Here is a 15640-nt window from a genome sequence, read left to right as displayed (position 1 = left end):
TTAAATGATGGAGCGGCTGATGGTATTTATAGGCTAGCTAGCTTCGAGTGGAGCGTACCTACATAGATCTAAACTTGAGTACGTAGACCTACTGTAAGCTGCTCCATTTAACAATTTAGCTAAAAAAATGTTACAAGTTGGCTTCACCTCTTCATTAATTGCATGGACTGTCAATGGGTCGGATGTTATCGGTCATTTCTTTCTTCCCGTGGAAGAAAAGAAAGCCGAACAAAGGGAGTAGTATTACAAAGGCTTGGTAATTAACACTGCCTTGGGACATACTCCCTCTGTTCAAGTAATTTGGGAAGGAGGGATTGTATAAGAATGACGAATTTTCGGTTAAATCCATGTATTTGGATGTTATTAAATCTAGTGTGATTCCTAGATCGAAACATGTTTGGAAAGTCAAAGTTCCTTTAAAGATCAAAGTGTTTATGTGGTTTGTGCATAAACAAGTTATTTTAACGAAGGATAACTTAGCAAAACGCAATTGGACAGGATCTACCAGATGTAGTTTCTGCGACCAAAACGAATCCATCAAACATCTCTTTCTAGATTGTCCCTTAGCAAAAATTTTGTGGCGTTCGGTCCACATTGCTTTTAACATTACACCACCCAACTCCATCATTACGTTATTTGGGACATGGTTTGATGGGATAAATTTTGATATAGCGCGACACATTCGTATGGAAGTGTGTGCTTTATTATGGGCAATCTGGAATTACAGAAATAATTTGGTTTTTAACAGAACAACAAATACTCATTTTTTGCAGGTTATATTCAGAGCCACGGCGTTGATCCGTATGTGGTTGCTACTCACTCCGACGGAGGCAGGGAGCGTTTGGTTACTGCGTCTACCCGATGGGAGATGGTAGCTCGGGGTATTTTCAACCGGTTTGGATGGCAGTCATGTAATAGGATAGGAATTTAGTGCTCTTATCCTTCTTTGCTAGCCGGTTGTGGCTTTTTACCTTTTTTATTTCAAGACTTGGAGACCTCTGTTGGATATTTTGCTTTTAATAATATTAGCCGTATGCATCATTCAGATGCAGAGGCTGGGGCATTCCCCTTTTCAAAAAAAAAATGCACTAATATGTTTAGGACTTTGTTTTACTGCATATAATAACAATCACTTCACTGGCTGGCCTGGCACATCGAATTTCAACATCAACTGAATGCACAAGCTTTGGTACCTTGAATTAGTAATGCTAAACCTAATGTTTATCATATACGGAAATTGTACTGATCTCCTCCCACGTACTACAGGCTGCAGAAGGGGGCCACTTCCCAACTGAGGGCCAACCAAAAACTGACACGTCTAAGTGTAAAATTAATTCCTTGGATGTAGCATTGTTCTTGTTTTACTACCAAAGCATTTGACTTCTGACAAGATCTAGATTGGTGAGGCTACCAAGTAAATGGGCACATTAATTAATTGCTGGTACTATCCAGATTTGCATGGATTGGCTTTGGTTTGGTCTTCTCTAGCCAAAGTCGCATGGTCTCTATATTTTGCCAACTTGATTTACGTTCGTTAATCTTGTATAGTAGCTTCGTCCTGGTTTATTGACCTCCTTTGTATTTTATACTCAATTTTAACAATAAATTTGACTGACAAAATATATGTTATATGTCACAAAATTTATATTATTGGATTCATATTTAAAAGATGTTTCCAATGATAGTATTTTTGTGGTATATAATTTATTTTTGAATAGTTCAATCAAATGTCAAATTCTGACCTAAAATACAAGGGGACTAGTAAATTCGGATTGAGGTAGTACTTGCTAGTAGAACGGCCATGAACTATATAGTTAACTGCCAATAGGAACGCGCACAGGCAAGGCGTGTTCGTCGGTGCATCATTCAATCTGTAAGCATCCTTGTGATTCATAGGTTCCATCATCCAATGCGACATGCATCCATCAGGACTGTGACATCAACTCGAGTGGAAAAGATTCCTACTAACATGCAACTCGAGGGTGCTTGACTAGTCCTACCTCTCAGATGCATGAACTGACTTAACTTAATTTGGACTTGAGCAGCCCAGCGTGCATGTGACGGAGATTCCTTTCTTACCAAAAATTTACCCAGCTGATGCTGATCATATAGGAAATAAACCTTGCTGCTTCAGTAATAGTTTAGGTTTTGGTGTCGTTTTCGTCAGTTCCGTCACTCAGTTTGTTATTAAAAATGCTCTTATATTTTGGGAAGGAGGGAGTAGTTCTGGTTAAGCATGAAGAAACTTAACAACCTGGAGCGAGTCTCACACACTGTTGATCTGCAGGTGGGATGGCACAAATACTATGGATCATGACAGCGAAGGACACTCAGAGACGTTGAAGATGATCGCTTGGGCATGGCGTGACTCCGCGAGGCCAAGCTCGCAACCCTCACCAAGCAGTACACTGAAGTCATCACTCATGAATGTTGGCACAAGTCTATAGGCCCATGCACGTCGCCAACTAACCACGACCAACAATCAACTAATAAAGTAACAACTACAAATATATTTACCTTTACTATTGAAAGTTGATACGAAGTGTATCTGGACATGGCACTCCCACCACCTAAATTTTATCATTCAACAATGATTTATAAGTTGGTCAGGAAGAATAATTATGTACAATTAAGAACAGAGAAAGGAACAACCCTATCATGTTGAGACCGAAACTGTCGACTAATCCCGGTTGCACATACACTTGGTATGAACAGTAAAATACAATAAAAATCTGAATTTTTGTCAACAAACTTTTCTTAGTTTTTCCCCTGCAAAAAAATTGCTTATGTTTTAACCTACTTGCTCATTTCGTGATGATGATCTGGGAAAAGAAAGAAAAATAAATTTTTTGCCTAGACATTAAAATGTGTTTTCATCATGACATTGATGATTTGGCAAAATTCAGGGTTTCTTTCCTGAAATTGTTCGACAGCTTGCTAGGAAAGAGAAGCCTACTGTGATGCAAACAGAGCACATAGGCCCCAGGCTAAGTTATGATTTGCTTCTGGGCCTCCTCCCTGGGCGATGTGGTACCAAACGGTAATATGCCTTGTATGCCCAAGGGCGAAGCTATGTCTCGCTTCGTGCGATACAGAAGCTAGTCTCGCCTGAAGTGCATGAGACTGGACCGGCCGCGGGAGGCCACAGCCTCAAAGCTCTCGCTATTTCTGTTTTCTTTCACATTTTTTTGTTTGTACTTCTAAATATTCTAAATATTACAGAAACACTTTATTTTTTTAAAATGTTAATCATGCATTAAAAAATATTACAGAAACACTTTATATTCTAAATATTCTAAATAACCCTAAAAAATCTAAATATTCTAAATATATATATATTACAGAAACACTTTATATTTTTAAAAATGTTAATCGTGCATTAGAGAATGTTAAATGTCTACACCAACCTGCTAGAGCTTATTATCGGGCAAGGACACCAGAATTTTTACTAGAAGTAGAAGAGTTACACAAAGTTCGCGAAATGATCACAAGGGTTTATGCAGTAAGAACAGGCAAGCCTTTTTGGGTTGTATCCGAAGACATGGAAAGGGATGTTTTCATGTCAGCAGGAAAAATATTGTAGGAACACTTTACATTATTCTCTTTTTTTTTCTCGACAAGCAAAATATATCTATTACTGAGAGGAACAGACAAGCCGAGAAATGATCTATTATAGATCATTTAGTGAGGAGCAGGCAGATGAGGTCGCCGGCGAGGCCGCAATGCTCCGTCGTCTGACGGTCCATGTAGGCCATGGGAGACGCTTTGTGGACCGCCTTGAATGCGTTCTCGCATGTATCTCCTGCGCCCTTCGCCTCAGACACAATCTTCAACACATCAGCGTAGTCCCCAACGTGGAAGCTAGGGCCGGCGCCGTCGATGAGGTTGGCTGCAACAAGGACATGTGCCTTGACACATACATGCCACACTGGTGCCTCGGGTGTGCCCTGGTGTTTATAATCTAGGTCACAGATGGCCGCGGTGTTCTTTCTGATGGTGTCGGTGGCGATTTGCAGAGCAATGTTGGCGAGGTCATGCTCGGTGGATGCTTGGGCGCTCTTTGGGTTGCCCCTTAGCACGGCCATGCACAACGCAAAGTTATTGGTCTTCTTGCATGTGCGAGCGATGAAGTTGATGTCGGCGTGGGTGGCGGGGAGGCCATAGGACATGGCGGCAACTACAATGAGAACTATAGCTAAGGATGTTGCAATGCTTGCCGTTGTAGTTTACACTTTGTATGAACCTAGGCATTGCTGTGTTGATGTAATACATGGCGACTCTACATATCTATATATACACGGCACATGAGAGAAAATCATACTGATATGATACGCCTTAATGATGGTCTATTTGTTCTTTTTGCTAAAGGTAAGCGCATATCAAATGTGTAATAGTACCTGTGAATCAAATAGTGATGTAGTTATTAAATGTAGAATAAATGCATCAAATCAACAAATAAGTACCCCTACTTTCAATGAGCTTAGAATTCCCAAATTAATGTATCTTCTTTATGAGAGGAAAGATAAATTAATCTTTGATACTCCATAATCTAGATAGCAACAGATTAATCTAACCTAATTGAGCTGAATCGGTGCTTAACATGGAGTACATGTATTGAGGTGGCTAATCCATAGTTCCATACAGGCCTTGACTTCGGTAGAAGAAACGGTCCTCTAAATGTGGGGTTTCAGGAATTATAATCATCAGTAGAAGGTGATTTACATAGAAAAGGACAGTTTCGTCAACAAGGAAAGAGAGTTAACGCCACAGCGAAGGCGCGCATCACCTTCCAGTATTATTGGATACTAGAGCGACTGAGGGAGTCCTGGACTAAGGGATCCTCGGGCATCCGGCCTGTTAGCCAAGGGCCTGACTGATGGGCTGTGAAGACACGAAGGACGAAGACTGTACCCGTGTCCGGATAGGACTCTCCCTGGCGTGGAAGGCAAGCTTGGCGATCAACTATGAAGATTCATTTCTATGTAATCGACTCTATGTAACCCTAGATCTCCCCGGTGTCTATATAAACCGAAGAGTTTAGTCCGGAGGGGAGATATTCATTACCATAGTCATACAGGCTAGACTTCTAGGGTTTTAGCCATTATGATCTCGTGGTAGATCAACTCTTGTAATACTTATATTCATCAAGATCAATCAAGCAAGAAGTAGGGTATTACCTCCATAGAGAGGGCCCAAACCTGGGTAAACATCATGTCCCCTGTCTCCTGTTACCATCGACCTTAGACGCACAGTTCGGGACCCCCTACCCGAGATCCGCCGGTTTTGACACCGACATTGGTGCTTTCATTGAGAGTTGCACTGTGCCGTCATCAATAGGTCTGGTGGCTCCTTCTATCGTCCATAGCGACGCTGTCCAAGGGGAAACCTTCCTTCCCGGACAGATCTTCGTGTTCGGCGGCTTCGTACTGCGGGCCAACTCGCTTGGCCATCTGGAGCAGATTGATAGCTACGCCCCTGGTCATCAGGTCAGATTCGGGAGATTGAACTACGTCACAGACATCCGTGAAGACTTGATCTTCGACGGATTTGAGACCGCGACGATCACTCCCCCTCGCTCCGATAAACATGACTTAAATCTGTCGTCGGACCACATCCAGGAGATGGTTCCTGTAACTACTATGGCTTTAGATCTGGAGCAGATCGCGCCATCCGAGGCCACAGATTCCGCGACGTTGGAGCCGCACACAGACTCCACACCTTGCAATATCTGCATCAACGGAACTCACTCGTTTTCGGCTATAAGTTCCAAACCACGTACGCTTGCGGACACTGAGCTTGATCGGTTATCGATTTTCTAGTTCAGCGCCGCAAATATCTTCCAACACTCGCCCTTGGGCGATGTGCTAAACTCATTAAAGAACCTGTACTTGGCGGGGGACTCACATCCGAACTATGTCCGGTTCGAACTAGGGGCTGATGATGGAGAATTTTTCTACCCACCCGCCACCCACTTCATAGCCACTATCGAGGACTTAACCGACATGCTTGATTATGGCTCCGAAGATATCAACGATATGGATGACGATGCCGACAAGGCGCCAGGCCAAGACCCTCCATTAACTGGACGTTGGACAACCACCTCTTCGTACGATGTGTACATGGTTGATACACCTAAAGAAGCTAACGATGATGACAAAGAAGATCCAATCGAGAATAAACCTCCTGAGACATAGTCCAAGTGCCGGCGTCCTCGGCGCCGTTCTAAGTCATGTCGCTCAAAAGACAGCAACACTAGCACTGGAGAAAATAATACTCCAGACGACGCTGAAAACAATGAAGACCCTGTTGGAGCAACATCCGAACAGGTGGAACAAGAAAACGGGCAAGCCAGCCGCCATGCCCAACGACTCGGTGGACGGTAGTTATCGTCCACTCTCCAAGGATGAGGAGAGCCTCAGCAACGACGACTTCATCGTGCCTGACGCACCCCTCGAGCAGGAGCGCTTCAAGCGCTAGCTAATAGCCACTGCAAAAAGGCAGAAGAAGAAGCAACAACAGCTTCAAGCTGATCAAGACCTACTCATTGAGAGATGGACTGATGTCCTGGCAGCCGAAGAATACGGCCTCAAGCGCCCAGCCAAGAGTTACCCGAAACGCAGACTGCTATACCTCAGTTAGATGAGGAGGCGCCGAAGCCCATACCTCCCTCGCGCAATGCGGACCGACCATCACGCGGTCGGGAGAGTGCGGCGGACTGACCACCACGCGGTCGGGACAAAGCGGCAACTCTGGCCAAACAGCAGCCCGCCCCACCACCACGTAAAAACAGAGACAAAACAACTCGGGATTATACATACGACCTTCGGCAGGACCTGGACAGTAGAGCAGGACACACCAGAACAATCTACGGATCGCGAGGACGTTCTTCGACGCACGACGATGGCTACCCATTTGGACGTGGGAAACCTAGTCACGCCCAGGCCGATAACTGCAGATGGACTCCATCGGAGTTACGTCGCGACGCGGCCCGATATAGAGGCGCCGCACACCCTCTTTGCTTCACTGATGAAGTAATGGATCATGAATTCCTCGAAGGGTTCAAATCCGTCAATATGGAATCATACGACGGAACAACTGATCCCGCGGTATGGATCGAGGATTTTATTCTCCACATCCATATGGCCCGTGGAGATGACCTCCACGCCATCAAATACCTCCCACTAAAGCTAAAAGGGCCAGCTCGGCACTGGTTAAACAGCATGCCTGAAAATTCTATCGGCAGCTGGGAGGACTTGGAAGAAGCCTTCCTTGACAAATTCCAGGGTATATATGTCCAGCCACCAGACGCCTATGAGTTAAGTCACATAGTTAAACAACCTGAAGAGTCAGCCAAAAAATTCTGGACTAGGTTCCTAACCAAAAAGAACCAGATCGTCGATTGTCCGGATGCCGAAGCCCTAGCGACCTTTAAACATAGCATCCGTGACGAATGGCTCGCCCACCACCTCGGCCAAGAAAAGCCGAAGTCTATGGCAGCCCTCACAATACTCATGACCCGCTTTTGCGCAAGTGAGGATAGTTGGCTGGCTCGCAGTAAAAACACAACCAACGAGGCAGGCCCCACCGAGGCCAAAAACAGCACGGGCAAGCTCCGGCGCAATAGACACAAACGCCGAAGCAATGGCGATAACACCGATGACACTACAGTTAATGCCAGATTCAGTGGCTCCAAGTCCGGCCAGCGGAAGAAGCCGTATAAAAGGAACAGTGAGGGACCATCCAGCTTGGACCGCATACTTGATCGTTCATGCCAGATACATGGCACCCCGGACAAACAAGCCAATCATACCAACAGAGATTGTTGGGTTTCTAAACAGGCCGGCAAGTTAAACGCCGAGAACAAGGAAAAGGGATCACAGAGTGAGGACGATGACGAAGAGCCCCGGCAGCCGAACACTGGGGGGGCAGAAGAAGTTTCCCCCTTAAGTCAAAATGGTGAACATGATATATTCTACACACATCCCCAAAAGGGAGTGCAAACGCGCACTCAGGGACGTCTATGCGGTAGAGCCAGTCGCCCCAAAATTCAATCCATGGTCGTCATTCCCGATAACCTTTGATCGTCGAGATCATCCAACTAGTATCCATCATGGCAGTTCGTGAGGTTGGCTGCAACTTCCGAAGGTTGTCTTCGGTTCAATCACACTGGAGGTTGTCTTCGGTTCCCCGGACAACTTCCGAAGCGAAGAGCTAATCTTCGATTTCGTCCCCTTCCGCAGCACCTACCATGCACTGCTCGGACGAACCGCGTTTGCTAGATTCAACGCGGTGCCATACTATGCTTATCTCAAGCTCAAGATGCCCGGTCCACGCGGCGTCATAACAGTCAATGGAAACACGGAACGCTCCCTCCATACAGAAGAGCACACCGCCGCCCTAGCAGCAGAGGTACAGAGCGGCCTTCTCAAGTAGAACCATAGCCGGCTGCCGAGCCCCTGGATATCATTAAGAGGGTCCGGACTACACTACAACAAGACAACTCGGCTCGTCAAGAGCTCGATTAGCAATTCGGCCTCCGTCCCAGTCCCGATGAGGTAGTGGCATTCGTACCACACGTACATAATTACGCACTCAAAATTTCATGGGCATCGACGGAGGCACAACTAGCTTGTGATCCACAGTTCGGCTAGACCGATCCCGGACTCACATATACCTTCACTATTTCCTTTTTCCTTTTTTCAGGTTTCTTTTATACATGCCTCCTTTGACGGCCTGATTACTGGTGCTGTCAAAGTATAAGTACACAAGAATGGCAAGAAGCACAGGCATACATGGGAAGCTCTAGAGGTCAGCTCAACGATTACTCCACCTGTTTTCAGGACCCACACGCAGCTCGCCTTTGGTTGTGGCATGTTAAATAGCCGGTTGCTTATCGCACTATTTGTATCAATGCGCTTTGACGCATTAATCCAATTATAATGGAAACAGCTCATGGCCCAAGTTCAAGGGCCCTAGATATTACCTCTGCTCTATTCTGTTTTCCTTTTCCCATTAATTACTTATCTTATAGCACCCGTACACTTTGGTACGTTTCATATTTGCCAGGGGCTCCCCATCGCCCCATAATACGGCAACAAAGTCCGAACACTTCTTATAGATAAGTTCGGCACCCTGAATTTAGCATTATATGCATTGGCTCCGAATCATGTCTTTGGTCAATAGTTGGGTTGCCCGGCTCCTGTGCTAAATATCTTACATTCCGCTACATCGGCTAGGGTAGTAAAGGGAGAACTACTGCGATTGTGCCCTGGTTTACCCAGATGAGCACCTCAGTAGAGAAAGCCGAAAACTGACTGTCATGATGTGGCGAGAGCCGGTCAGCTGTTCGGAGGTTGCAAATCATTGGAGATTTCTCCCGCATTATGCGAAGGATTGGTACTTCCCGATCAAGGCGCCTATAGCACCCTGGTTTGATACTAGGGGCTGCGCCAACATTTTTACTTGTCTAACTCTTATGGCTAAGTGAGGGCGTTAACGCCGCATAGTCTGATTGCCTGGTTCGTTGCACCAAACAAATCCTTCAAGGACCATATAATTGGATCAAGATTGTTTAGATTCCATCCTGAACACCTCCGTACTACCTACGTGAGGGCAGAAGTCGACGACTAGCCAACCCTTAGATTTAATACAACACAGCCGCACAGGAGGTGAAATTTTCAAAACATAAATCATATTACATAACAACTCTCTCTCATAATACAGGGCAGGGCCAATTTGAACACATTCATTCAAATATGATGTCTTGTGAACACTGTGTCGCTACAATACGGGACCCCTCCAGCACGTCCCCAAATACCGCTCCGGTGTGCGGTACTCTTGGCCTTCGGACGGCCCTTCGGTCACGAGCTTGAGGGCGTCCATCTTCGCCCACCACACCTTCACTCGCACGAAGGCCATCTACGCGCTCTCGATGCAGGCTGATCGCTTGACGATGTCCAGCCGAGGACAGGCCTCCACCACCTGCTTCACGAGGCCGAAATAACTGCTAGGTATAGCTTCGGCTGGCCACAGCCGGATTATTAAATCCTTCATGGCCAGTTCGGCCACCCTGTGCAGCTCGACCAGCTGTTTTAGCTGATCGGTAAAGGGTACCGGATGTTCTGGCGCAGCGTATTGCGACCACAACAGCTTCTCCGTGGAGCTCCCTTCTTTGGCTCGGAAGAACGCCACAACATCGGACGCGCTGCGTGGCAGATCCGCAAAGGCCCCTGGGGAACTCCGAATCCGGGTTAGTAAAAGGTACTTCATCTCCGCATACTTGCTTTGCATGTTAAATGCCTTACCCGCCGCAATCTTCTCGGCCTCCTGGACCTCCTGCAGGGCGTCCTGGTCCTCATTCCGTGAGGCCTCCGCACTCTGACGAGCCTTGGCGAGCTCGGTCTCTTGAACCGACGCCTCGCGCTCCAAGGTCTCACACTTCTTCACCACGTCCTGGAGCTCCTGCTGGACCTCGTTGACCCGGGCCTTGAGCTTCTTATGGGCGGCTTGCTGCTGGACAACCTTCCCCTCGGCTTCGGCCAGGGCCTTTTTCAGGGCCTCGACCTCGGTCGCCGCTCCTACACATATTATGACACTCCGTTCAATACACACCACTTATTCTTTCCAAATACACAACAAGTCGTTACACACCTTGCTTCTCCCAGAGCTGAATCCTCACCTCGCCGAGCTCGTTCTCGGCCCGCTACAGCCTCTGCTTCAGTTCAAAGACTTCGGCAGTATGCGAGGTCACGGCCAACAGCGACGCCTGCTTATTCATACATATTAAGTTAGTCTCCTACAACAAGGGATTGATCCTTCGTCCGGTCTTTCTTTCCGAACACCGGACTGTGTCTCAGGGGCTACTGTCTGCATGGGGTTTTTCTCTTTCTATGTTGCTTACCTCAAAACCTGTCAACAGGTTGCTGTAGGCTTCATTTAGTCCGCTCTTGGCGGACTGAACCTTCTCAATCACCGTACCCATAAGGACATGGTGCTCGTCCACAATAGAGGTCCGGTGCCCCTGGTTGGTCAGGGACCACTGGTGGAATTGGCGCACCCCCTCCTTCGAAGGAGGCTGCTCGCCGGATTCTTGAGTCGTCTGGGTCTCCAGAATCATATTTGGATGAGGGCCGAACTGAATACAGCCCTCCTCGCCAGTCTCCATGGGGGTCTGCTCCCCCATGTGTCCGGCAGTGGAGGTCTCGCCTTGTGGCGCCTCCTGGACAGCGTCCTGCGCCCCTCCCCGGCCCGGAGCGGTCCTCCAGGACAGCACTTCGGTGTCGTCCTTGGCCTCGGGGGAGTGAGCGGTCGGTGGTGACACGCTGGCCATTTCCTCTGGATCCAACGAACCTCCAGATGAGGATCGTTGGATGCTGTCATGGGCCGGACTGCAATAGCACAATTAACCATGTCAAAACGATAAAGAGGAGAGGCCGGATATACGGGTATGTATGATTCATAGTACTTACGATGCGGCCCGGGGCTTAGTGCGGGGGCGTCGCTCCGGACTGCTGTCAACGTCCCATGCGGTGTTGACCGCAAGGGTGCCTTTCCCCTTCTTGGGCATTCCCGCGTCCAGATTCGTGGAGGCCGCCCTCTTCTTCTTTCCCTCCTCAGGGGGAGGGTTGTTCTCCCCCTCCTCCTCCTCCTCGTCATCATCTTCCTCAGGGACGGAGGAATGGGTCTCTTCGTCTCCGGACGTCACGTCCGAAGTACCCTTGCAGCGGGGGCCTCTTTTGGCCCCCTTGGCCTTCTTCTTGGCCTTCTTCTCCGGCGCGCCGGCACCAACATCTTTGCTAAACGTGGGATGACTGGTTCTTCAGGCAGCGGAGCCGGACACTGGATCCGCTTCCCCCTCTCCATCTAGTCCCGATGAAGCAATGATAATAAAATCTTAGATATCATCCTTGAAACAAGCAAGTAGGGGATGTGTTAAAAGTAACATACCTCGTTGGCGAGGTGGTTAATGTCGTGCGCACGGTCCGAATCCGTGACCGGCGGTTTCTCGTTGCCCTTAAAGAGCAACTTCCAAGCGTCTTCGTGAGTGGTTTTGAAGAGCCTCTTCAGGGTTTGGTGCTTCTTCGGATTGAACTCCCATAGAGGGCGGCTTCGGCTCTGGCACGGGAGAATCCGGCGAACTAGCATCACCTGGATTACATCGACAAGTTTGACATTCTTGTCCACCATGCTTTGAACGCGCGTCTGCTGCGCTATCAGCTCATCTGGCGAACACCAGTTCGGACTCTTCTCGACCCAGGAGGTAAGTCGCATGGGAGCGCCGGAGTTGAATTCGGGAGCTGCGGTCCAGGTGGCGCCGCGGGGTTCTGTGATGTAGAACCACTGTTTCTGCCACTCCTTTATTGTATCCACAAAAGTGCCTTTTGGCGAGGAAACGTTGGCCAGCTTACTCACCATGGCGCCCCCGCACTCCGCGTGCTGGCCGTCCACTACCTTCATCTTCACATTGAAGACCTTAAGCCACAACCCGAAGTGGGGTTAGATGCGAAGGAAGGCCTCACACACGACGATGAACGCTGATATGTTGAGGAAGGAGTTCGGGGCCAGATCATGGAAATCTATCCCGTAATAATACATCAGCCCACGGACGAAAGGGTGAAGTGGAAACCCTAGTCCACGGACGAAGTGAGGGAGGAAAACTACCCTCTCAGTAGGCTTCGGGGTAGGGACGACTTGCCCCTGGGCTGGAAGACGGTGGGTGATTTCCTTCGCCAAATACCCGACCGCCTGAAGCTCGGCGATGCCTTTCTCCTTAACGGAGGACACTGATAACCCACAAGTGTAGGGGATCGCAAAAGCTTTCGAGGGTAGAGCATTCAACCCAAATTTATTGATTCTACACAAGGGGAGCCAAAGAATATTCTCAAGTATTAGCAATTGAGTTGTCAATTCAGCCACACCTGGATAACTTAATATCTGCGGCAAAGTATTTAGTAGCAAAGTAATATGATAGTAGTGGTAACGGTAGCAAAAGAGTAATGAAAGCAAAAGTAATATTTTTGGTATTTTGTAGTGATTGTAACAGTAGCAATAGGAATGTAAATAAGCGAGAACCAGTATGTGGAAAGCTCGTAGGCATTGGATCAATGATGGATAATTATGCCGGATGCGGTTCATCATGTAACAGTCAAAACATAGGGTGACACAGAACTAGCTCCAATTCATCAATGTAATGTACGCATGTATTCCGAATATAGTCATACGTGCTTATGGAAAAGAACTTGCATGACATCTTTTGTCCTACCCTCCTGTGGCAGCGGGGTCCTAGTGGAAACTAGGGGATATTAAGGCCTCCTTTTAATAGAGTACCGGACCAAAGCATTAACACATAGTGAATACATGAACTCCTCAAACTACGGTCATCACCAAGAGTGGTCCCGATTATTGTCACTTCGGGGTTGCCGGATCATAACACATAGTAGGTGACTATAGACTTGCAAGATAGGATCAAGAACTCACATATATTCATCAAAACATAATAGGTTCAGATTTGAAATCATGGCACTCGGGCCCTAGTGACAACCATTAAGCATAGCAAAGTCATAGCAACATCAACCTCAGAACATAGTGGGTACTAGGGATCAAACCCTAACAAAACTAACTCGATTACATGATAAATCTCATCCAACCCATCACCGTCCAGCAAGCCTACGATGGAATTACTCATGCACGGCGGTGAGCATCATGAAATTGGTGATGGAGGGTGGTTGATGATGACGACGGCGACGAATCCCCCTCTCCGAAGCTCCGAACGGACTCCAGATCAGCCCTCCCGAGAGGTTTTAGGGCTTGGCGGCGGCTCCGTATTGTAAAATGCGATGATTTCTTCTCTCCTATTTTTTTCTCCCCGAAAGCAAATATATAGAGTTGGAGTTGGCGTCGGAGGAGCTCCAGGGGGCCCATGAGGTAGGTGGGCGCGCCCTAGGGGGGGCGCCCCCACCCTCGTGGACAGGGTGTGGGCCCCCTGGTCTTCATCTTTGGCGAGGATTTTTTATCATTTTTTCTAAGATGTTCCGTGGAGTTTCAGGTCATTCCGAGAATATTTGTTTTCTGCACATAAAACAACATCATGGAAATTTTGCTGAAAACAGCGTCAGTCTGGGTTAGTTCCATTCAAATCATGAAAGTTAGAGTCCAAAACAAGGGCAATAGTGTTTGGAAAATTAGATACGACGGAGACGTATCAACTCCCCAAGCTTAAACCCTTGCTTGTCCTCAAGAAATTCAGTTGATAAACTGAAAGAGAAAAAGAAAAACTTTTACAAACTCTGTTTTCTCTTGTTGTTGTAAATATGTAAAGCCAGGATTCAAGTTTTCAGCAAAGATTATAACTAACCACATTTGCAATAATTCTCAGATCTCATGTTTACTCATATCAATAGCATAATCAACTAGCGAGACATAATAATAAATCTCGGATGACAACACTTTCTCAAAACAATCACACTATGATATAACAAGATGGTATCTCGCTAGCCCTTTCTGAGACCGCAAAACATAAATGCAGAGCACCTTTAAAGATCATGGACTGACTAGACATTGTAATTCATGGTAAAAGAGATACAGTCATAGTCATACCCAATATAAATTAATAGTAATGAATGCAAATGACAGCTGTGCTCTCCAGCTAGTGGTTTTTAATAAGAGGGTGATGACTCAACATAAAAGTAAATAGATAGGCCCTTCGTAGAGGAAAGCAGGGATTTGTAGAGGTGCCAGAGCTCGGTTTTGAAATAGAGATAAATAATATTTTGAGCGGTATACTTTCATTCTCAACATAACAACCAAGAGATGGCGATATCTTCCATGCTACACACATTATATGCGGTTCCCAAACAGAATGGTAAAGTTTATACTCTCCCTCCACCAACAAGCATCAATCTATGACTTGCTCGAAACAGCGAGTGTCTCCAACTAGCAACAGTCCCAGGGGGAGTTTTGTTTGCCATTATTTTGATTTAGTTTGCATAAAGCATGTGACTGGGCATCCCGGTGACCAGCCATGTTCTCGTGAATGAGCAGTGGAGTCCACTCCTCTTGAGAATAACCCACCTAGCATGGAAGACACGGACAACCCTAGTTGATACATGAGCTATTCGAGCATACAAAACAGAATGTTTATTTAAAGGTTTAGAGTTTGGCACATACAAATTTACTTGGAACGGCAGGTAAATACCGCATATAGGAAGGTATGGTGGACTCATATGGAATAACTTTGGGGTTTAAGGAATTGGATGCACAAGCAGTATTCCCACTTAGTACAAGTGAAGGCTAGCAAAATACTGTGAAGCGACCAACTAGAGAGCGACAACAGTCATGAACATGCATTAAAATTCATAAACATTTGATGCAAGCATGAGTAGGATATAATCCACCATGAACATAAATATCGCGAAGGCTATGTTGATTTGTTTCAACTACATGCGTGAACATGTGCCAAGTCAAGTCACTTAAATCATTTAAAGGAGGATACCACCCCATCATACCACATCACAACCATTTTAATAGCATGTTGGCACGCAAGGTAAACCATTATAACTCATAGTTAATCAAGCATGGCACAAGTAACTATGATCTCTAATTGTCATTGCAAACATGTTTATTCATAATAAGCTGAATCAAG

General features: G+C 46.7%; 1 protein-coding gene across 1 annotated transcript; it reads right to left on the bottom strand.

The window, feature by feature from the left end:
* Positions 1-3677: 3677 nt before the first annotated feature.
* LOC125543165 (pectinesterase inhibitor-like) lies at positions 3678-9918 on the bottom strand. The gene is made up of 2 exons (XM_048706418.1): positions 9818-9918; positions 3678-4212 (listed from the first exon to the last, which is right to left on the bottom strand). The coding sequence occupies exons 1-2, from the start codon at positions 9916-9918 to the stop codon at positions 3678-3680; spliced, it is 636 nt and encodes a 211-aa protein (XP_048562375.1).
* Positions 9919-15640: the final 5722 nt, after the last annotated feature.

This window comes from Triticum urartu, chromosome 3A (assembly GCF_056163025.1).
Source record: "Triticum urartu cultivar PI428250 chromosome 3A, HENAU_Tu73, whole genome shotgun sequence".
NCBI classification, from domain to species: Eukaryota; Viridiplantae; Streptophyta; class Magnoliopsida; order Poales; family Poaceae; genus Triticum; species Triticum urartu.
The sequence above is the reverse complement of the archived record's forward strand: the minus strand, read 5'-3'. Positions and strand labels throughout refer to the sequence as shown.